The 24067-nt window shown below is 44.2% G+C and overlaps 1 protein-coding gene and 1 long non-coding RNA gene across 3 annotated transcripts; one reads left to right on the forward strand and one right to left on the reverse strand.

Annotated features, from left to right (window-relative positions):
• Positions 1-335: 335 nt before the first annotated feature.
• Positions 336-23804, forward strand: ttbk2a (tau tubulin kinase 2a). 2 transcript variants are annotated; one of them, XM_049597181.1, is made up of 16 exons: positions 336-680; positions 9792-9953; positions 11720-11867; positions 12922-12995; positions 13974-14114; positions 14523-14627; positions 15110-15175; positions 15309-15401; positions 15503-15628; positions 15837-15994; positions 16120-16327; positions 16404-16627; positions 16738-17290; positions 19223-19561; positions 20318-21312; positions 21873-23804. In XM_049597181.1, exons 2-16 carry the CDS (start codon positions 9885-9887, stop codon positions 22318-22320), a joined length of 3747 nt encoding a protein of 1248 aa, XP_049453138.1. In that variant the 5' UTR covers positions 336-680; positions 9792-9884; the 3' UTR covers positions 22321-23804. The 2 variants fall into 2 exon arrangements, with proteins under 2 accessions (XP_049453138.1, XP_049453139.1); XM_049597182.1 differs by lacking the exon at positions 19223-19561.
• On the reverse strand, positions 8036-10349 carry LOC125901472 (uncharacterized). The gene is made up of 3 exons (XR_007450977.1): positions 10120-10349; positions 8459-8634; positions 8036-8268 (listed from the first exon to the last, which is right to left on the reverse strand). It is a non-coding gene; the product is annotated as an uncharacterized LOC125901472 (long non-coding RNA).
• Positions 23805-24067: the final 263 nt, after the last annotated feature.

Raw genomic sequence — 24067 nt, forward strand, 5'->3', positions numbered from 1 at the left:
GAAGAAAAAAAACATTAGTTACATACGCCATCTTTGAATTAATGTCGCCTCCCAGCGGTCTTTGCGAAAAGCGTCCTTTCTTTCCTCTGTGGCCGCGTTCCAAACAAATGACACTGTATTTTCAAACACTACAGAGATTACTTTTTTAAGCTTTATTCAATTTTTTTTTTTTAAATTTCACGACGTGTATATATTAAAACACTCGACTAAATGTTGAAGCTGTACTCTTGGGTCTGTGATGACTGTGTACAGCGCGCGCGCGCCGAACATTGAGAACCGCGAACGCGCTTTAAAAGACCCCGGGTGCGCGCGGCCGAGCTTGTTGCGAGGGGCGATCGAATCGGTGCCGCGCGCGCAGGAAGGCTGATGATCATCACAGAGTCGTCACGTCACGGATCCGCAGCGACCGATAGAGATGCTGAGGTGACAGGCAGAAGGAGAAAAGGGACGACCACATATCAGACATATTTCACCCTCCGCTCGTTTATCTCGCACCAACCAACCGCGACCACCTCCGTCACCACCTCCACCTCCACCACCGCCTCCACCTCTCCTCCATGGACGGTCCGCTCGCTATGGGATTCCGCTCGATGTCGTCCCCGCCGCCTCCAAACGTAGCGGATTTTTTGTAACCACACCCGGCTCTTCATTGGATCAGGGATTGGCAGCAAAGACCCGAGGTAAGGATCCAGAAATCCGGGAGGCCGCCATCGCACATAGCCTGTGCTGGTCTCCCTCTCCGTTTATTTCTCCCAACCCCCTTGAATTGAGTGTCGCGTGCAGCTGCATGCGTTGTTATCCTGCGTGTTGTCAGAGCTTACAGTATAACCTCCTACACGCCAGGCAGGATGAGGTTGCGTGGCCTGTGTGGACGGCCAATGTGCGTGGACGCGCCTGAGTAAATCTGCTGTGGCAACCAGCTCGCTATGCAACAGCTCTCAGCAGCAAAGACAGCCAGTCTGTGAGTCCACTGCAGGGCAGGAAGGGGGTTAATATTTGGGAACCTGCATGACAGCCGACTTGACTAATGCATGGAGACACTGCTGCAGTTTGCTACCTGTCACATCCCATTGAAAACAACCTACCAGAGGTTTGTCTTTTTTATATATATCTATGCACAAATAGCACTTTCCATTTACAACATACACTGCCATTATGCCATCTTGCACAGTGTCTCCAGTCTGGATCACTTGCATCCATGCTGTGACTTGAGTGGAGGGCCTCCACCATACTGGCCCCTCTCCAGGTCTCGTCCTGCACACAGTTGACAGACCAGACACTTTTTTTTTTACACCAACAAGTCTCCCAGTCTTGTAACCGAGCCAGGCCCCTCTCAGATCGGACAGGAAATGAAGCAGACGTTTGATTTTCAGTCAAGTTATTCGCGCTCCAGCCATGTGTTATTGCACATGCTTGCAGGAATGGCATTAAGGGTCATTTGCTTTCTGTCAATCACTCCCAGAATTTAGTTTTAAGTGGGTGGGATCACTCCATAGATTTCAGGGGGCGTGACACCCACAGTAAAAACTTGGCTTCTATTTTGACAAAATTAAGGACATTTATGACATAAATTAATGCCTAAAAAAATACAAATTGGTGCATTAAGACTCACCAGAATACGCAAAATTAGGTGCTTAGAGTTTTCTGGAAGGGGCCCCCAAACCCCCAAAACCAATCCTACGCCCCTGGACCCCTCACTGACATTTCATGATGCTTCCTTGTATCTGTACATAGCTGTAAAAACTTGCAGCTCCCAGCAGCAGCAGCAGCAGACCAAAAGGGCAGAGGCAACGACAAGCCGCAGTCAGCAGACGAAAATGGCACTGCACCATTGTCGCCGTGGAGATGTGGGGGGTCAGGATGATTCACAATGAGACAGGGGAGCCGGTTGTCATAGATTGGTGGTTTGATTTCTGGTCCCAAAGTGTGCTCCTCCTGGGCTGTGTTTCATTTATTTATTTATTTTTCCCCTCCTCCTTCATTGATGGTGGTTCATATGGAGGAGGAAGAGCGGCGCCGTGCCTCTCTGTGAGGTGTGAGATTAGTCACAGCGTGTGGTGGTCTGGCTTGTGCATAGGTGTGTGCACACATGCGATGAGCTTCTGTTTGAGTGCATGTGTGGTGGAGAAGGGGCTGTTTCATGCAGGCAGGTAGTATCCCAGCACTCCTTGTGTGGTACAATGTATTTCCTGCTAATCTGACACACTTGGACTGTTTTTAAGGGATCAAAGGTACAAGATGGCTCACACTTATCCACACTTTCTTACACTCTATCCTTTAACTGAAAGAATAGGTCACATAGGTTACGTTTGGTAGCAGCGACCTCCGGTTACATCCATCCTTTCCTGTCAGAAGCTTATGTTTTCTAATGTTCTCACTCTCAAGCTGTAGAGGTTGAATTTCCACTCATGCACGACAGCTCGGATATGACCGAGAAAGTGTTTCTTCCCATGAAAAAAAGATAAAAGGAAAGCACTAGAACGTGGGGTGACCTTGAAGTTGTGACACTAGACTCACAGCAGAGGTTATTCAATCAGTGTTTACAGTGAGTCTTTCTCTCCCCTCTGTGGCTCAAAGGGTTTTGTACAGCATGTTTCCTCTGTGGTTTTGATGGCGTGCTACATTGCTGCGTGTTTTTGAGTCATCACCGATTAGCATAATATCAAGGATTCCACTGAAGACAGCTCTCACATGGTTTCTATGTATCTAGTAAGATAACAGATGCTGAACACGAGGAACAAATACAGATTTTTAGTGTCTGACAATGATGGAAGTTGTTGCCAGAAAGGGTCAGGGTATCACTGGATACATCATTTCCTGTTCTTCGTTTAAGGCCATGTTTACACGAAAACAAACGGTTAAAATGGAATCGTTTCTCGTTTTCGTTTTGAAAAGTTCCGCGTTCAGACGACGTTTTGTTAACAATCGCTGTGCACACTGATCCGCAAAAATGACCAGAAATGCTGTAGTATACATGCCAGGCCAGTAGTTGGTGGTGTGACTTTGCAATGAAACAACACGCGCCTGCACACGTGCTTCCTTTTACAGAGCGGTGATGAATAAACGAAACAAAATGGCAACCGCACAAATGTTTTTCTGGACGGACGAGTAAATCTACACTTTGCTGGAGAAGCATTGATAAATTCAATAGGGTGAGCAGCACAAACAGAGCTCGGGAGTCCGGCATTTTTGTTGTGATGGTTAACTTTCTCGTGCATGCCTAGTGGCTGGAACTGTAATGTGCACGTGTGAAAAGTCTCCGTTTTCAGAGGAACTGCATATTGCATGTTTACATGACAACAGAGATGGGGCTGTTTCCAAACATTGCACTCTGGAACACATTTTCAAAACATTGGGTTTTCATGCACCCGAAACGCTGCTGTTGTGTAAACGATCAGCCAAAATGCAACTTAATTTCACTGTTTTTGGTTGAAATTGTTGTCGTATAAATGGGACCTCAAACCAAAAACAAAAGACAAGCAAACAGCAGTTTTTCCTTTGTTGTTACAGAATCAAAATAACAAAAAAAAAACAATCCATAGCAGCCTGTTTTTGGTTTATGGCAATTCCTTTTTCCTTTTTAGTTTGAAGATGAAAAATGGAACATATTATAAAATAAAATGCCCATTTGTCGGCTTTCTTTTGCCATTTGGAACAGACAACAGAAGACACCAGAACAGTAGGCTACTTCAAAAGATGCTTTCAGTGGGTTTGGGCCTTCTCTGAACTATAATAACCTTACTAACAACATGTTACATAGTTACTTAATATTGTAATCTGTATTCATAATGTCATATGACGTGCCCTTTTGACCGTGCAATAAATAGCTAACAAAAAACAAAACAAAACATGTTTATATGACTTTTTTAAACTTGTCTTCCGCTTCCTGGTGGTCCACCGTGTCTGTTCTAAATGAGAAATGGCAAAAAAGAATCAGCAAAAACCAAAATGGGTGTTTTATTTTTTTTCAATTTTTGTCTGGCAACAAAAAAGAAAAATTTCTGTGGGACATTTTTTGGCGCTTGCACTGGGTAAGCAATTCTCATTGGAATGAATAGGTGCCATCTTGGGGCCTGGTATCAAGATCTAATCATACATCTATATCTTGAGCACACAATCTTTATTAGATCTGAAAAGACATTACAATTTATTGCACTGTTTATCTGTGTAACTCTCTTAATGGTATACTGGCTAATTAAAGGCTCACTGCTCTTAAAGTCTCATCTTATACTCACTATAATAATCTTAATTCAACCATGTAGTGCATTTTCTAAATAACATTGCACATTAAAGAGGATCATTTATGAAAATATAAGTATAGATTGTGTGTTTTACAATAAAAATACTACAGATATATGCATTTATGTTTTCCATCTAATTACAAGAACTGCGGGGAAATTTGCAACATCACAGCAACAAAAACGGATAGCGTAAACAGGAAGCATCAGTGGAAAAAAATAGAGTACACAGCAATGAATATATAAGTATGTAAAGTAAGTAAACTGTACAAAAACAAAGTGCAAAGCAAAAACACAAATCAATATAATAAGGAAGCATCAAAAAGAAGAATAATATAATAAGAGAAAGACTCAATGGCTGATTTTACATTACTGACCAATGGAAGTATAGATATTGCACAGTTTGTCAATACTGATATTGCACCTGAGTGATTGATTGTGAGCATTAGAAAATAAAAGCAAGATATGATAATAAATAGACAGGTTGGAATTAACATATTGTCACGCCTGCTCTTATTTTGAAGGCCCACATGCTTTTCAAAATGTGCACATTCAGTGGGCTAAACAAGAAAACCACTTCAACTTAGGTTACATGTTTAGTTTATTTGATTGATATTTGATTGACAAGAAATGAAAACATTGTTGCACCAGATTTAGCCACATGCTAATTTCCATCTGTAGTTCGACACACAACAAGTAGATGTAATAAATCAAGCATAGCGTTAGTTCACACAGGACACGATGTCAAGCTCAGCTCACATCCGAGCTACATCAGCTGATCTCAAACAGTCCAATCAACTGATGGAGCAGCTGAATGATGGAAGGGAGTCAGCTGATAGATCACGATTCATGCTATGCAACCAATTGGCAAATCTCCTTCAGGGCGCCCTATTTAAACTGCTCTGGCCTGCTTTGTAACCCACCCCCCAGCTCCTCCTTTTCATGCTGTGTCTAACTTATCAATGTCATTTCTGTTTGTCATTGATGCTGCTCTGTTCTGTTCCTGGGCAGTCTTTGCTGCTGCTCTCCCTGCCTTAGGCTTTCCATGTAGGCGCATGGAAGGGCAGGGAGGTGTGCTCTCTCTGCCTCAGGCTTTCCTTATTTGCACGTGGAAGGGCAGGAAGGTATGCTGCTGCCTTAAGGCTTTCCACGTAGGTGCATGGAAGAGGCTTTCTGTGTAGGCCTGAGGAAAGGCAGAGGGGCGCCAGAACAGAGCCATACCACCAAATATAATACTGCAAATGGAAATAAAGTTTTCTTTGACTAAAGTGTTCCTGACTGAAATAAGAATAAAATTCAAGGTGCAATGCAGACTACAGTAAATCCACGTGTCTAACATAACTGAACATAACTAGCCAGTGCAGGTGCGTTACATAATAGAAACAGTATGTACCCACTGTACGGTACATGTAACACATACTGTATTTATTTTTATGTAACATTTTCAAACAACACTGTAAAATGTACCCTACTTTAACAGGCTTGGAAAATGCTCTCCTGGATGTCATCCTAACAATAGCCCAATCAAAAGTCCATTAAAGTTGCATAATTAAATTAAAGCATTATCTTATCAGCTTGTCATATTGGCAGAAATGTTGCCTCTGCTGGTGCTGTTATTCAGTTCTAAGGCCTTTATACTGATGACGTGTTGATGTTATTGTGCATCCCTTCGGTCAGTGGTTATAGTGATTCACAAAAATACAGGCATTATAATAGACAGTGGTGATAAGTGTTAACTACATACTAAAAAAATACAGCTCAAAGTCTATTAAAAGTCATAATATGTCATAAAAGAGATTTATAATCCTGAGACATCTCGTCCAGTCGTGTCATCTATGTGTCAGCGTCCACCTTGTTCCTGACTCTCAACCCAGGGTCACATTTCACACTTGTCATTATCAAGTCTAACCACGCTTTGCCCTCCTTCATCTCCCCACCTCATCCTGATGCATGATGGGATTGATTGCCTCCTCCTTGATGTCGGGATCATGCCCTGTAACCAAATAGTGTTTTGAAGGCTCGTTGCATAACCGTAGACGCCTGCGCGCCGTGCGCAGAATGATGAATTGAAGTCGGGGCTGCTTTGAAGCCAGACTGAAGGAAGTTTCCAGCGTGTGTGTGTGTGTTTCTCCTGAGGAAGGCTTACCTGTGACATGGATGTTGTATAATACAGGAGTGCATAAACAACTTTTCCAGGGGAAACTCCACTTGATCCTTTTGTGTAAAGGAAGCTTGTGATGCATGACAATAGATTTATTGGTACCACTTTATAATCAGTCAGCCTTTACAAATTGCTTATAAGTTGTAAGTAATGGCTTTATTAATAAATAATTAACTAATTCATTATGCAGCGTTATGCCTGATGGTCTTAGGAATGCCCCAACCACTGCCTGCTTTTTAAATCTGAACTGTGACCCTTATCATTCTCGAGCACTTTTGACTAAATATTTTTAAAACCAAAGGTCTTATTATGATTATATTATTATTACAATATTCAGTCTTTTGCCTCAAAAGTGAAAGAGCTTTGCCTTGCCTAATGCTTTTATAAATCAGTTATATATAATCTTTTATTATTTATTTTTGTTATTACATTTTTTAACACTAATATCTATTTATATGCAGTTCACTTGGTTACCAATATTACTCCTCCTTTCTAATGGGAATAATATGCATATCAATCAGTCAAAAGCCATATATATGAACACCTTTTGGGTTGCCAGGTCAGCTGTCGTCTTTGCTCCTCAATTCATTCATCTTCTGGAAAAACCTACAGAGAGTATGGATGAACATTGAGTGCATTCACATGGATGTAAATAACCCGTTTACTAGGCTTAACCCTGTTATGGTAATATTCAGGATATGGTGTTTACATGAGCACAGAGAAATCAGGTTATTCATATTCCCCGCATACGTCCTGGTTTCTTTTGGAGTACTCCAACCAGCATATTTGGGTTTCTCATAAACGGGACATGTTGCTACTCTGAAAATCTGATCACAAACAGGTTATTCACATCCATGTAAACACACTCATTATTTTGTTTACAGCTTATTAACCCTAATGACTACACACTTGATGGCTTCTTTAAAACATATAGCCCACAAGTATTTATTACAAGTTAGTCTATCAATACTAAATAAAAAGAATAGAAAGAGGGATTTTTAACAGGCTGGTAACCCACATATTCTTATGTAGAGCTTGTAACTAATCTATAAAGAATTACTATTATTTATTAACATTAATAAAACCACCAGCTAAACCTCTCATAGCATGAGACTTATAAGAAGGTGGTACCAATTTTTCTTTACACCACAGATTTATTTAGGGATGTGGTCTAGAACAGGAACAGGTAGTGGATCATTAGCATAATACATGCAATTTGACTTGGTTACTCAAAAATTTGGAATTGCAACATAACTTTGCTTAAAATAATCAGGTTGTAATGATTTGAAGTTATTGTGATACACATTTCTGCCTTCAGTTCGGTATTAAGATAAAATCTCTTACAAAATGCTATCCTCAGCAAATTAATGAATGAAATTTATACAGTTTAATATGATGAACATCTGAATATTACAAAACTGATCCTGCAGTATGTGATAATATATTGTTTGATTTCAAAATAATGCTTCATCATTATTATGATGCAAACTAGGGATGTGCGGGATAAGTCAAGTAGCCGAAAAAACGTTGCTACCCACCAGAAATACTATTTGGTTAAACTTATTTCAATCAGGAGAGACAGAAGAATGGAGTAAAGATAATATTTAATACAGAATATGAGTGTACAGATTAACAGATGATTTGTGTGTGTTAAGATTTAACAGAAGTCTTTGGCGTGTAGACACCAGAGGGAGATATTTTGTGATCGAGGGACATCTGAGCTGCAGCACGATAAATCTCCCCATGGAGTCCAGTCACTGGTGGTGGAGGTGGCTGATGACTCTGAGGCTGATGGCTGATGAGGCAGATGAGGCTGATGAATCTGTAAAGACTAGGTGGTGATGGGGAGGTGGAGGGCACAGGGTACTACTGCAGAGAAAGAACCATATTTAAAATGAGGAGTAGTAAGATGATAGGCTGACTGAAAAGGTGTGTCACTGTGCTATTGGTCGATTGTGAATCAGCTGATGACTCTTGACAGCCCGGGACGATGGCATCTAGGGATAGTGAGTGAATTTATGTGCAAGAAATGAATGGCAAGGTAAGAAAGAAAACTTACAGCCTGAACATAAACAGGATTGTCTTCCTGGCTGAACTTTCCTTAGAGCTTCATTATTCATCTTCTTCTAACCGCTTCATCCTCATGAGGGTCGCGGGGAGGGCTGGAGCCTATCCCAGCTGACATCGGGCGGGAGGCAGGGTACACCCTGGACAGGTCGCCAGACTATCGCAGGGCTGACACATAGAGACAGACAACCATTCACACTCACATTCACACCTATGGACAATTTAGAGTCATCAATTAACCTAGTCCCCAATCTGCATGACTTTGGACTGTGGGAGGAAGCCAGAGTGCCCGGAGAGAACCCACGCTGACACGGGGAGAACATGCAAACTCCGCACAGAAGGACTCCCATGCCCGGGATCAAACCGGCAACCCTCTTGCTGTGAGGCGAGAGTGCTAACCACCACACCACCGTGCCGCCCAGCTTCATCATTGAAATTATTATTATTTTAGTAACGTACCCATTTAGATTACATATAGGTAGAATATGCATCTGCAAGGAGGAGCAAGCTACTCGGCAAACCTGTATGACACTGTTTTGTAGGATAATCTGCATTTAAAATACGATTTGGTTATTGAAAAATGTGAAAAATGATTTCAAATGGGTCTTATATGCAGTATTTTTTGGACAATGTTTAACCATATCGAATGAATTGCACTATTTTTGACTGAGTTTTCTTACTTCTAGATCAGGTACTCTGACTTTAAACTTCTATTTAAACATCAGGGAAAGTAGTCCTTAGCAACATCTCTAATGCAAACTTGGTCTGCCATGCTACACAACAAGAGCTAATGCAAAATTAGGCAGATTAAACCCCCTCATTATATCTGACAAGACTTAAAGCACTTTCTTTATAAGACCTGCTCCTGGGCTGTCACACACAGAAGATAAATAGCTCTGGAAAATGATACTGAGATGAAGTGTTTTTGTAATTTAAGACGCAGCGCTGTTGGTTGGGCGAGTTTGTCTGGAAGGACAGCTGCTGGCAGCAGGTGTGGCAGCTGCAGTGATGGTCGAGTATCAGAGCGCTCCAGACATTAAGCCAGGGGTTTAACTTTGTCTCTCAACTGGGGGGACTGTCAGACTTTCACATGGAGTTCAACCAGACAAAAAACCAGGCCATCTGCTTGCTCAAGAACCACAAACACCATCTTGAAGGGACAGTTTACCCCAAAATATATCAACTGTAGAGATGTCTGCCTTCTCTTGAATTTAAATGAACTAGATGGAACTTATCAGTTTGTTGCAGAGTAGCCTAAATAATCAAAATTCAACTGATTTATTTTTTTTATTCCTGACAGTTTTGTGTCTCTTGGGCTTCTGTAGGGTTCTCCATCAAGGCCCAAATGCCCGTCCAAGTCTGAGGCCACTGGTCGAGGGGGGAAGCAGTGAGGACAGCGTCCCTGGTCCACAGACGGGATGAGCGGGGGAGCGGAGCAAACTGACATCCTAAGCGTGCTCTCCCTGGTCAAGGAACGATGGAAAGTGGTAAGTGGCGTGCTGCTCGGCAACAATAGGCGTTGTGTTTGTCCAGCCCCATCACTGCCTGTCCCGGGCTCACCCTCTGTCACACCAACAACAACTCTTTGTTCGTCTAACAATGCTTCCCCCTGCCTGCCTGTGATGAGTCCTGCTTTCCTCTAAAGCTTCTCACCTGTGGCTCGGACAGTTTGGGGTCGTGTCTCTCTGTCCAGGTAGGTCTGCTGCAGTATGGGAGAGCTAAAAATAGCCCGTATAGCTATTTGTGGCAGTGCAGTGTGCTATAGGCAGCAGCAGCAGCAGCGGCGGCAGTGTTCCCCGAGGGCCCATGTCTCTCACTGCCGTGCCAGCCATGTGAGGCTGTTATTCCTTACTGGCAGCCCGGCACCACTTCCTGTCTTCTAAGGAGCGGAGTTACATAAGAATGCTGCAGCTAATCCCACGACTTTAGCTCCTAGTGCGACACAAGACTCTGTATGTGTGTATGTGTGTGTGCATGGAGGACAGTGAAGGACACGTAGGAGACATTAAAGCTCTACTAGTCCTGAGAGGTGAGAGTGAAACGGTAGAACTGCTGGAGGCAATTTGGAAGAGTGAAATAAAGAAGACAGGGTTGTGAAATGAATGACATACTTCTTTATGTCATATTTATTGAGAAAAGTCTGCAACCATTTAGGCTTGCTGTTTATCAGCACGTAATACAGGAACTGTATACAAGTGAGCTAATTACCTTGTCACATTCATTCCTGTCAAGCAGTTCCTATTTGATTTATTGACTAGAGAAATAAGCAGTAGTTATGATCATTCATTTATTTAATAATTTACCTTTGAAGTCATCTTTCAAGCCAAAATATCAAATACCGCCTAGTTTTAGCTTCTGATGTGAAGATTTTCACTTCAGCTCTGTCTTTTGTGATAGTAAGCTGAATGTTTTAGGGGTTTGGAGTGTTTAACAAGCAATATATACATTAATATACAAACTTTATTTGTATAGCACCTTTCATACAGGTTAATGCAGTTCAAAGTCCTTCAGAGATGGCTGACAAGATGAGAAAAACAATTCAACTTATGAAAATGTAATTAAATAGAAATATTAGTAATAATAATGATAATAAATCAATGTGAAATGAGAAATGAAATAGAGAAAAATAGATAATAGTAGTAAATAACAATAAATAGTAAAATAGATTAAAATGACAAAACAGGAATAAAAATTATGACAACAGAATACAATTTACTGAATTTAATAGCTATAATAATATAAATAATAATAATAATAATAATAATAAATATTAAATATTTAAATAATACTGGCCTAAAAACTAAATAAGTTTTATCTAGTTTTAATCTTTTAGTCCTTTTAATCTATTTTATTGTAAAATAAATTAAATTAATAAAATAAATATAAAACAATACAAAGACGAATAAAATTGATGAGAGGTCACTCAAATATATTTCTATAATTATCAACAATAGAAAAAGAAAATTGCAATTATTATTTTTAAAAAATAGATATTGCTCTCTGATCTTAGTGAAACCCCCATGGGAGCTAAGTGGAAATAAAATAAAAATAATAGCCGTTAAAAATAATAGCAGTTTCAAGCCTTTACATGATTAAGCATTCTCGGCATTCTCAGCAGCATTAAGGAGGATGTTCTATTGCTGACCTTGACCCCTGACCTTCCTGAGGAGAGAGCATGTACACTGTCCATGCATGTACACAGATTATATGTGTGCTTTTTTGTCACATAAAGTGATTCATCACCTTCCTCCAGGTGAAGAAGATCGGGGGCGGCGGGTTCGGGGAGATCTACGAGGCGCTGGACCTGCTGACGCGGGTCAGCGTGGCGCTGAAGGTGGAGTCGGCCCAGCAGCCCAAACAGGTGCTCAAGATGGAGGTCGCCGTGCTCAAGAAGCTCCAGGGTGAGTCCAAATGGATCCAGTGGATTTGGTTACATTTCTGGAATTGATTGATCCACCTCAGCACGGTGACCTATTGAAAACAGGATACTGAGGGCACCATTAGCATTCATGGCAGAAAAACACAGTGAGATGTTTTCGGTCGATGCTTTATCTTGGATTGATCAATCAAATAATGGGAGAGAAACGGACCATTCCAGGAAATATCATGCTAGTGTGTAAGTTTCAGACGATGGTAACAGCAGTGACAGAGCACTAGCACAACAGGAAGTGTATGTTTGTGTGTCCGGATGCTGCAACAATCAACACAAGAGAGCTCCTGCAGGGCGGTTTTATAGTTTTACTTCTCTCTCTGTTTTTAACCGTGTCTTTTCCCTCCCCTCTCCCTGCCTTTTGACCACTACGCCTTTTTTCTCCTTTCTCCCCTCTGAGAGGAAAATCAATGGGCTGGGATCATGTTTGCTGTCTAATGGCTGTGGCCTCGGGCATCATGGGTTTGTTGCTTCCTGAGGGATCCAGCATGTAACTTAAGACTCCAGCTCTCTCCTTCCAAACATTGCTGACCTGCCAGCTGTAAGAGTAAACATCGACCTGACAGAAGACTAATGGGTCATATCCAACTAATGTTAGCTTATTTTGTTTTGCTTCTGATCCTCTGATTGGATTAATTTAGTGAATCTAAAAGTTTTCAACATGGAGGCTTTTTTAGTAACATCCACTGTGTGCTGGAGGGTTCGGGGTGTGGCTGCAGTTGAGCTGCCAGTGCAGCAATGTCCTTTGAGACTCACACACACACACATATATGCACAAACACACAAGGTAAGTCATGTACATGTGTAGAGCTGGTGTAATGTGCCTGTAAATCAGCAGCATAGTCATCCAGGGCTGCTGGCTGATGGCGGGGCAGTGAGCTGTAGAGAGGGAAGGGCAGAGGGAAATATGAACTCGCACATCATCGTGATTCACACAGCAGCTTACGGTCAATGATGCAGCTGACGTCAAGTGACTGTGAATTGACCTCAGCCTGAAACTCTCTTGTCCTTCTGTTATTTCTCAGGTAAGGACCATGTGTGTCGCTTTGTGGGATGTGGCCGCAACGACCGCTTCAACTACGTGGTGATGGAGCTTCAGGTTGGTTTAAATGCCTCATAAGCAGTCAGTGGAACATATACACTCTGAGCCCCAAATGACTCAAACCATTAATTGACTATCAAAATACTTGCTGGTTAATTTTCTGTCCATTTATTAATTGGCTTAATGTTGCAGCTGTAGTTTCAATATCTGCATCCAGCACACAAGGCTGTAACACCAAAGTCATGATCACAAGTGCTTTATCTTAGCTTTGACTGTTTAGACTGTGTAGTCTGGTTGTGATTTACAATCGTACCCACAGGAATGGTTCATTTTCTCATACTGCGCCGACTCCCGACCGCACCATGTGTTTAATTACAGGAGATCGGTGCAGCTGTGTTTGTATTTTTTGTCACTGTTGGCTTGTTGTCTGTCCACTCAACACATTTGGCTGTTACCACTGTCAAACATTTCAGCCAGTGAAACGATTTTATTTTTATTTTATTTTTATCTTCATTTCCAGTTACTGTGCTTTAGTCCTAAAAGAGAACTAGATATAGATTTTGGTGTTTTGAGACGTGGTCTTTAAAGGAAAACTTCACACATAAAGTGACCATCAGAACTCGTCTTTTGTTACGGTAAAAATTGTGGAGATAACTTTTTTGTCTCGCATGCCTCCAAGGTGAACGAAGGATCCAAAAACTGAGAAAATTCCTGATGAACTGAGATGAAATGGGGCCAATGCATGTGTTTGGGAAGTACTGAGCATACATCTGGATAAATGAGACTTAGATTAGAGTGTGTAAACCAGTGTTTTCATGTAGTTTTGCTGTTGTTAAATGTGGCCTTCTTTTATTTAAATTCATCAAGAGTTTTTCCCAGTTTTTGGATTCTTCGTTCACCATAGAACTATGCAAGAAAAAAACAACCTCTTCCTCACAAATTCAGCATAGCACAGGCTTAGAAATTCTAAAATTCTAAGTTCTTAAAAGGCCAAATAAGTCACACTAGCTCATCTCGTTACATGCGCTCTCTCAGGGTCGTAACCTGGCAGACCTGAGGAGGAGTATGACCCGGGGAACCTTCAGCATCAGCACCACCCTGCGTCTGGGCCGCCAGATCCTGGAGGCCATAGAGAGCATCCACTCTGTCGGCTTCCTGCATCGTGACATCAAACCAGTGAGTCACAGTTAGCTGGCTGCAGCAGAGGATATTTTCTGCTTGGTGCTTATTTCATTCCCTAACTCATATATATTCTCGACACATGAGAATATTTTTTATATTCCTACTGTCTGGGTTGTGCTTGTGACACTTGCACTTTTCATTATTGGCTGCCAGTGTTGCTGATTCAGTATTTTGTTGCACTTACAGTAAGCTGGCTCACTATGAGTGTTGGTTAAATGCCCGAAATGTGGCAGAATGTAAATATCTGCTGTCCCCTGAGCTGCTGTATTAAATTATAGTCCACCATAGGGACATATTTATTCCCCCGGGTCTATGTGAATATAAGCAGACGTTAATAATTGAATTCACACATAATTCATGTTATCATTCTTTTAACCAGTGCTTCCTGTTTCTCTGCTTCAGTCCAACTTTGCAATGGGCCGCTTCCCGAGTACCTGTCGGACCTGCTACATGCTGGACTTTGGTTTAGCTCGCCAGTTCACCAACTCTTGCCAGGAGGTCCGACCTGTAAGTGCCCTCCTCTGTTGCGGAGTATATACTGAGCTCCAAGCTGCATTTATCAATACTGGTGGATTAAGAAAAGAACTCTCTGGTGCCTGGAAGCAAAACTCTACACAACAGTGGCTGCACAGGTTTTGCTTGGTAATGCCCGCCCCGCTCGTCTACATATACTAGAGTTGCTATGTCGACGAGGTAACAAAGAGACAGGTGTATGGCTCTCACCAAAATCCTGTATGAACTCCAATCATCATATGTCAAGAAACTGAGACATTTTAAGGTAGTCTAATCTCTGTAACTGGACCGTGGGGGTGTAAATCTCTAGTTTCCGTTTTTTTGCACCATGAGACAAAGAATGAAAGTCGGTGCAAGTTTGAAGCTGTAAGCGTATTCCTGTGTTTGATGGCTTTAAATGAAAAAGCTGATTGAGCAAAGGCAAATAAAAGATTGATAAAAAATATAATTAGTTTGTTTCTGTCTTTGCTTGTCAGCCCCGTCCAGTGGCAGGATTCAGGGGAACAGTCCGCTATGCATCTGTCAATGCTCACAAGAATAAGGTCAGTGTCTGTCTTCCCTGTGTTAGAGCCTTTTGTAATCTGTGCTGCTCTCCAACGCGTTTGTACTCTTTCTCTTTTTTGCCAGTGATCACATATTAATAAAAGTTAACTGAACCTTGGTGTAATTCTGCAGGAGATGGGTCGTCACGATGACCTGTGGTCTCTCTTCTACATGCTGGTGGAGTTTCTGGTCGGTCAGCTGCCGTGGAGGAAGATCAAGGACAAAGTAAGTACATGCAGTGATCGCTGTCCTTCATGGAAACTAAACAGCCCTGTCCAGGTAGCTGTAGATGATGAGATGTGACAAGTGTGTGTGTTTGTTCCCAGGAACATGTGGGGAAGCTGAAGGATACTTACGACCATCGTCTGATGCTCAAACACTTGCCGGCAGAGTTTGGCGTGTTCTTGGAGCACATCTCAAGCCTCGACTATTTCACGAAGCCGGATTACCAGGTGATACAGTTTGGATTTCTGTTAAGAGTGAAGACTTTTCTGCATATGTAGAAGTGATGGTTTCAGCAAGTTCAATATTTCTTCAGTGCCAAAACAATCTTTAAAAAGGTCTGCTAAAGTTTATGTGTTATCTGCATGTCTTTACATGTTCAAACTTGATTTTCTGTGGGTAAAATCTCACAAATAATGTATTTTCTTGTGGTTACAGCTGCTGATGTCAGTGTTTGACAACAGCATGAAAACCTACAATGTCGTGGAGAATGACCCTTATGACTGGGAGCGAACTGGCACTGATGGCACTTTGACAATCAGTGCCAGTGCCACAACACCGCAACATCACACCCGCCTCACTCCGGCACACATGGGGTACGTTTGATTGAAATATATACACTTTTAGTGGAGTAAATTCAGGAGTTATTTGTATCATAAGCTTGCCTCTGCTTTTTATAGACTCAAACATGAAATGACATTTGTACGTTTTGTTGCCTCAGCATGGCGAATGCCTCTCTGATCCCTGGCGACCTGATGAGGGAAAACACAGACGAGGTTCTGCAGGACGAACAGCTCAGCGACGTGGAGAACAACCCCGCTCCGGAGCGCCTGCCGGGCTCTCCCCTTCACCCTCACCGCAACCAGGAGGCTGACGTCTGGGAGGAGCTGGACCGCAACCGTAACCGCATCAGGACAGCAGTGTGGAAGGTAGCTTCATCTCCTGACGCGCTTTCAGAGAATCAGTCACTAATCAGTCACTAACAAAACCAAATGGTTTCCACAGGGGGCAACGGAGGAGGAACACAGCAACAACCAGGGCAACCACGGACACCAGAGCCCCTATGCTGGGCCAAGCCTGGGCTCCCCAGTCAAACTGCCCTCTGAGGTGGTGGCTTCAGACCGTGATGGCCCCCTGTTGAGGAAGCTCCGCAATATTCACAGTTTTGAGCTGGAGAGGAGGCTTGGTCTGGAGTCCAAGCCCAGTCCAGACCGCTTCGTGGAGGCCTGGTATGTCTGTCAAATAACCCATCCATCTTTGCTGAAATCATTTTTATCGTAAATGTTCCTGAGGATAGAGCCCAGAGTAGATTATCTGCATCTGTCCTGTGTCTGTTCAGCTCAGGGAAGCAGCAGCTTGGCGCCCAGCACCAGGAGAAGGAGGCTGACGGGCCTGCGATCATCCCAGTAACTCAGGGTCAAGCTGTACCTGCCGGGGAGCGGCCTGATAGGGTCTGGCACTACGATGAGGAGTTCTTGTCTGGCGGTGGCTCTCCCAAGCCGGCATCCTCTGGATCTCTGGAGCAGGGAGAGGGGGCAGCCAGCAGTGGGGGCTTTGTGGCCCTCAATCTGAGCTCTGGGAGGCAGGACGTTGACTCAAGGGAGTGGGTGATGGTGGAGCGGCCTGGTGGCTCTCCAGGAGCCAAGGTTACAACCAGCCCCTCGGAGGAGGATGAGGAGCCGGAGGTGCTCCAGCCGGGGGATCAGTCTCCTGGATGGGAAAAGGGCAGTCCAAGCCCTAACTCTGGTAAAACCAAACAAGAAAGCATGGCTTCCTCCAAGGGAAGCACAAAAGTGGACAAGTTGGAGCTTAGCGTGGGCCCTGCGGGGGCTCTGCCTCCCATCACTCCAACCAGCCCAGCTGAAGCTCTGGCTGAGGGAGTCCTCACCCAGGTAAGCCGTCTCATTTAAAGGCCATCTCACAACATGGCATACATGATACTGACTGTAGTCAGCGTTTTTACAAAGTTAAAAAGCTGTACAGAGTCAGAGTTCTAGCTGTAGAACCTCAGTGCTAATATCATAACACAGTCAGAGTTCCACCAGCTGCATCTTGCTCTAGTCTGAAGCTAAGTGTTACTGCTTTATGTTTTCATGCTTATTCGCTTGTATTTTGTTAGAAAATAGATATTTGTGTCACAGCTGCAGAGCTTTTTATCAGATCACAGCATGGGGGGGAAGAGAGCTTATGGCTTTGAAATGCACTTTGATTTGCGTTAAGGTATCATGCATAATTTTATCTTATTTGCAGACTTTTGCAGTGTGTTTGGTTGGTTTTATTTACTTCACAAATTGAGTGATTTATTTCCAAAATATGCTTTGGTTTGCTTAGTTTAAATTACTTTTTTGCTCCTTTACTTTTGAAAACCTTAAGCCAACCCACCAAATCCCTAAATCCTGCTCAATCTACGATTCAACATGATGTTTTTTACATTTTACAAACACTGTTGTCAGTTTTTGTCAATACAAGGAGAATAACTGTCTCGCCACTTTCCTACAACCAGATCAACTGCCTTCAGTCTGATAATGTACACGGTCTTCCCAAAATCTACCTAGCTCGCCTCTGTCTTCCTTCCCTAGCCTGAAATCATTGTCCGTTATCTTCACAGACCGTTTCAGGGTGTCTTTTGCTTGCCAAGAAATTACATCATTGTTCCGTTTGACTTCCTGTCCAGCCACTACTGCATGAAAACAGCAGATGAAACTCTGAACTTGAATCCTCCTGAACTGAAATACAAACTGAGGGAGACAGCAAATTTAGTTTCAGGACTTTGCTGCTCAATGATAGGCTCTTCTTTTGACAAGGTACGAACTTGATGTCAGAAATAAAAGTCTACCGCTTCCCTAAATAAAGGAACTTGCGCAGACAGCTTTGTCTCGTTGCATATCTTTGGTCTGAACTGGGCTTTACAGACCCTGGAGTTTCCTGACGGTGTTCAGCTCTTTCATTTGACTTCTGCAATCCACGTTTTGCGCTGGTTTGTTCTTTGAGCCCCGTTTCCACCAAACACTTTTGGCATGGTACCTTTGGAACAATAAGTAACCCTTCAGACATGGTACCTAGACCCTAGAGTTTCCACCGCAAACAGTACTTACTTAAATGTGGGCGGGGTTGTTGTCACTCACTGCTCCGTCCAGCACTCACTGTATTTCCTCCTCTATTAGTCTGCACCTCGTTTATCGTCCACAGAACGAGGCTGCATGCAGACATTTTCAGAACAAAATAGAACAGGCAGCAGTTAGAGTTTTTTCTCAGACTCCAGTTGCTGAGAGGCAGCAACATCCTTTCATTTTATAGTTACAGTTTACTAATAAAACTCTCCACAGTATGAACAGTGGTTACATGAGCCTCAAAACCAGCCACAACTCAGCCCTGAGCAGAGTGACTGTCCTCTATTGACCAATCAACAGACTGCAGTGTTCACAGCTCCACCTTTTAGTACCAGATCTGTGTGATAGGTACCCCAACAGAGGGGGGACCAAAAATGGGGATGGTACAGAATGGTTTTACTGGTACCATCCACAACGTAGATCAGGAGGATTATAGTTCAGTATATCACATGCTGTTTATGTGCAGTAGGGGCTGGACCAGAAGTTTAAGTGGACCAACAATGTTGTTTTCTAGCAACCAAAAGACGCCTGGAAATGGTTCACAATCCTGTCGTCGCTTTACCTGTCCAAACCAACACAACGTCGTCCCCCCCACCTGCTTGTCCTACTGTACCTGTAGCACTTCCACCACACCTCCTCCATCTTCTCACTCCCTCACCGGTCTCACAACCCCTCCTCTCTCCACCTCCCACTTCTCTCCCTCCCCTCTCTTAGCTCCCCACCTCTCCTCCATCCCTGCCTGAGGAGGTGGCGATCCGGACATCAAGCCCCATCCCTCTGCGCTCTCCCAGCCCTCACACACTCCTGACCACCCTGTCGGACCCGTTGCACCTGCGCCAGCCGCCGAACATGAGGCGCAGCCAGTCCGTCGACCATCAGCAACAGGAGCGCCCCTCCTCCTCCTCCTCCTGCCACGCCTCCCTACCACTACCACCAAACCCCGCCCCCGGCACCTGCTCACCCAGTCGCAGGAAACTGCCGGCCATCCCGGCGGGCGCTGCCAACGCCAAGTTTCCCTCTGTCATACGCATCACTCGCGCCCAGCTTCAGCAGGTGATGAGCCCATCACAACCTCGTAAAAACCCTCCATTCAGCTTCCTCTGGCAAAAACATTTTTGTTCTTTCTTTTTCTTTTTTGTTTAAGTTGCTTATTTTGGCTTCTTTGTTCAGTTGGCTTGCTTATTGTGTTGTCGTCAGGCAGCTCTCTCCAGAAACCATGAGGGGCATTGTGCAGGCCAGACAGAGCATGGGTCAGATGTGTCCTTGTGTCTGGACATGTGTCCTTGTGATCTGAATAGGGGTGTGTGTTTGTCTGATTGTGGCATGTGTGTTTGGAATGTCGAGTCATGACTACAGGTTGCATGGTCTCTTTTGTTTCAGATCGTCTTTGTCCTCTCTATCTTTCTCTTTCTCTCTCTCTCCCTGTATTTGTTCCTCACCCTCTCTTCGCTGAAGCCCCCTGCGAAGTTGCGTGAACGTTTCCTGTCCTACTCGCTGGTTTAGTACTCACAGCTTGACTGACACTGCCATAGCACTTGTGTGTTTCGGTCTGATAATGGTAGCTATGGTATTGCATGCTGTTGCCAAACTAATCACCATTTATTACCCCATATTTTAAAATTATTTTTCTTTTCACTGATCAGGCTCTTGCTACAGAACTACAGCACAACTCGACATGTTGTAGTCTATCAGCAACAGGCCTTTGACAATTAGAATATTATTCCCATTTTTAGTGTGGTTGCTTTTTTAAATAACACCTGTGTGTCTTTCTCTTCCCTCCCGTGTCTCCACCTCCCCCCTCCCCTCCAGCTGACGGCTCAGCGTCCCTCTGGGCTGTCCTCGCAGTCAGGATCAGACAGTGCTCCACAGTGCCTCCTGCTGGAGAGGCGTGGTGAAGCTGAAGCTGAGGCTCAGCAGGTGCAGGAGCACACAGCGGACATCAGTTCACCCCAGGACCATGTGCCCACCCATCCAGGGACACCCACAGACCCCCTGGCTGAGATGCTGGTCAATGGAGACATCCACAGCAAAGCTCAAAGCCCCGCGTCAAACCGTGTGTCTTCCCCACGCTCCCCCCGTTCTCCACTCCCGCCTCCTCTGCGCTCACCTTCCTCTCCACGCTCTCCACGCTCTCCACGCTCTCCCCACTCTCCTCGCTCCCCTCGCAGCCCTGATCTTGCCAACGGCCACCTCTCTCCTCCTGTTAACAGCCAAAGGGATTTAAGTAATGGAGCATTCCCCAAGCTGAAAGACCCTGAGAATGATCCCGGCCCGACTCCCTGTGCCACAGAGCCTCAGCTAGAAGATGGGAGCAGAGATGTGAACCACGCCTCAGATCAGACCAACGGACCCACTTCCTCCCCGGCTGCCCCCCGTAAGGACCCTAGTCGAAGGCAAAGTCGCATCCCAGTCCTGGAGCCCTCCAGCCTGCTGGAGCTCCCTCCTCCAGGGTCTGCTAAGGAGAAACTCCTGCAGAAGAAAGCTAACCACCCGGGCCCGGTCCCCTCCCCCACTGCCTCACCATCCCTCTCTGATAGGCGTGGCCCCATGGTGGCCTCCCTCGCCCGGGACCCGCTGTCCTCCACATCTGACCGCTCTCAGGACGAGGACTCTATCATGGGCTCCCGTTCTGACCGCCAGGGAGATGATGCTCCTTCCCTCTCCTCCTCCTCCAGCCCTCTGTCCCGCAAGAGCAGGATCCCTCGCCCCGTTCACCCAGCTACGTCCGCTGAGCAGCTGGCTGCGCAATTCCTGCCGCGCCCACCCCCTGGAAAGCCACCTTGCCGCCCCACAGCGGAGGGCAGGTAACTCATCGATCTCCATCTTTTTTTTCATGGATCAAAAAGTGAAAAACTAACGAAACCATTATTGTTCTCAAACATTTATGATGAACAGTATGAAAGAAAGAGCTCTGTCCAAAGCTAAAACAAATCTGCCCATCATCACCTCTAAATTTGACTAATTTGTTGAATCTTGGTTGTTTATTTTGTGCTGGAACAATTTCTTGGCTGGGCACGTTGACTTCTTGGAGTCATCCTGTCTGTGAAACAGTTTCAGCACCTAACACCTCATAAAACCACAACTGTTATGTCTCTGTTTGTATACAGAGTTTATATATTTTTAAAAGTGTTAATTAGTAAAAATTAGAGTCCATTGTGGACAGAGCTAGGCTAGTTGTTTCCTCTTGCCTTCTGTCTTTATTTTAAGCTAAGTTAACCACCTGCTGGCTGACCTTAGGAGAGGTGTAACATCTGCCTCAGCTAACTCTGGGCACGAAATATGTTTATCACTGTTTTCTGGTTTGCTTTTAAATATACGACTCGGCTTTTATCCATAACCTGCCCTGCTTTTTGTACCCACTTAGGCTTAGGCGTTACCGCATCCAAGCCGGCAGCAACAGTGACTCAGACCTCCTGACATGCCTTGCTCAGCTGATGCATGGCTCCCGTGGCTCCCCCCTCCACCACCGCTCTGCAGCCCAGCACGGAGGCTCCAGGATGGGCATCTGCAGCCTGACGAGCTCCCCACACCACCACCGCAGCTCCAGCGCTTCCCCGCGCAGCTCCTCCTCCCTGCAGCGCTCTGTCAGCTCCTCGCCCTCCCGCCACGAGCACCGCGGTGGCGGGGGAGGGGGTTGCCTGGGCCGCAGCCGCTCGCCCCCCAGCTTCTCCGGCTCGCCGCCCCCCCGCCGCTTCTACCCTCACCACCAGGAGACTTGCTGCAGCCGCCAGGCTCGCACGGGCCCCTTCCACCTGTCCAGGGGGAAAGGCTGCAGCCGAGAGGGCAAGTGCTCCAGCAAGCTGAGCAGATAGTTGCCCACCAAGCTGCGCTGCCACAGCAGAGGAGACTCCTGTTAAAATAGGGTAGACCGCAGTCAGGATACAAGCCTTCCTGTAGTCTTCCTGTACAAGTTTCCCTTTTTGAACCTTACACTTGTCTCGCTGTTTCCCACTGTTCTCTTCACTTCTATTTGCACACAGGATTTGTCATTAATTTATGTGCCCAGCTTTAAAGGGGTACTCCAGCGATTTAGTATTGCACTTCCATAGTTTTTGGACTTGTTTGAAAAAGAATGATCAAAATTTGTGCAGCAGAAGCCAATATATCCTGACTTTTAGTTGGTTAAACTCTAAGAATGTTGGTTCCTACTAGGGATGCACCGATATGGACTTTTTCAACTGATACCAATAACTAGGGATAGACCGATATGGATTTTTTAGACTGCCGATTTTCTTGAGCCGATATTTGGGGCCGATACTGCTTTTGCTCCCTCAATTTACATAAAAAAAAAATGACACAATGATAACAAATATTACAGGTCTCAAGTTTAAAATAAGAAACATTTATTGAACAGTAAAAAATACTAAAACAAGATGGAAAGTTGAGGTAGAACAGGTAGAATATTATTATTATTATACATTCAAATAAAAAAAAGAGTTCAGTGCTCTTAAATCATCCAGTAATGTCTTTATAAAATAAACAAATATTTAAGCTGAAGCATAAATAAAACAACAACTACTGTACACAGTAGGATTCAACAGCTTTGTTCAACTTAACCACATACTTTCAAATGAAAAAAAGTGCCAGGGAAAAATAAATCCGCGCACCCACCCGCGTATAGGCTGATGCCGATACAAATAAAAAACTCAAATATCAGCCCGATATATCGACTGGCCGATGTATCGGTCTATCCTTACCAATAACCGATAATTACCTGCTTCTCATGGCCGATAACCAACGTTAACCGACAATTTCACATATTTGTTTTTAAAACGAGGTGTATATCCTGTACTGTATGTCCACCTGAGGGTAAGAAAGGCTCAGATGTAATGAGAATATGGATGATTTAGTATTCCATAGCCCTGACCGAACCAAATCAAACTGACATCACTATTAACACAACAAAAACAAAGAACAGTTCTGACTTTTCCATACCTGCTAAAATTAGGCTGTGAAAAAGATAGAGATTTTTTGGGGTGTTGTCAAATGGCCTACCCTCAACGCCCCTGCCCCCATACAACCCTACACTACAGATGAATATGATAAATGAATGTAAAATGTCTCTAAATCAGTTTTAAATTTATAGGTAACGGTAAGAGAGAGGGAGATTATGAAGCCCAGTGTTACTGTGTAATTCTCTGGTGTATCAATAAAGTGTATAAACTACACCGCAGAGTGAAGTCTCTACTAACAGAGACAAGGGATGTTCCTGGCGACTAATTTCCTTACTCGAGCATTACCACGGGGAGAGGGACTGCTGTCTGACGGCTCTGTAGCACCCACTAGTGGCGGGCGGCTGCATGACAATTAAGCAGCCTTCTACACAAATAAAACACGAATAGGTTTAACCGACAAATATTTCTGGTACTGATTAGCAAGGGGTTCAGAAATTTAATTGGATTAGACGATTAATCACACGCATCCCTAACAGAGACAAACACTGACAGATGACTCATATAATCATCATAGGTCTGCGTTGCATCTGGTGTATGAAATGTTTATGTCGTCATGCTGCAACACACCCAGGCACCGTCTCACCCTCCCACGATAGACTAGCCT

This window comes from Epinephelus fuscoguttatus, linkage group LG14, assembly GCF_011397635.1.
Source record: "Epinephelus fuscoguttatus linkage group LG14, E.fuscoguttatus.final_Chr_v1".
NCBI classification, from domain to species: Eukaryota; Metazoa; Chordata; class Actinopteri; order Perciformes; family Serranidae; genus Epinephelus; species Epinephelus fuscoguttatus.

Excerpts from the sequence above, each read along its gene's own strand:
- ttbk2a (XM_049597181.1), top strand. The coding sequence starts at position 9,885 with ATGAGCGGGGGAGCGGAGCAAACTGACATCCTAAGCGTGCTCTCCCTG. Across the intron at positions 11,868-12,921 it reads CGTGCTCAAGAAGCTCCAGG|GTAAGGACCATGTGTGTCGC; the intron begins GTGAGTCCAAAT and ends GTTATTTCTCAG. Across the intron at positions 16,628-16,737 it reads GACCGCTTCGTGGAGGCCTG|CTCAGGGAAGCAGCAGCTTG; the intron begins GTATGTCTGTCA and ends GTGTCTGTTCAG.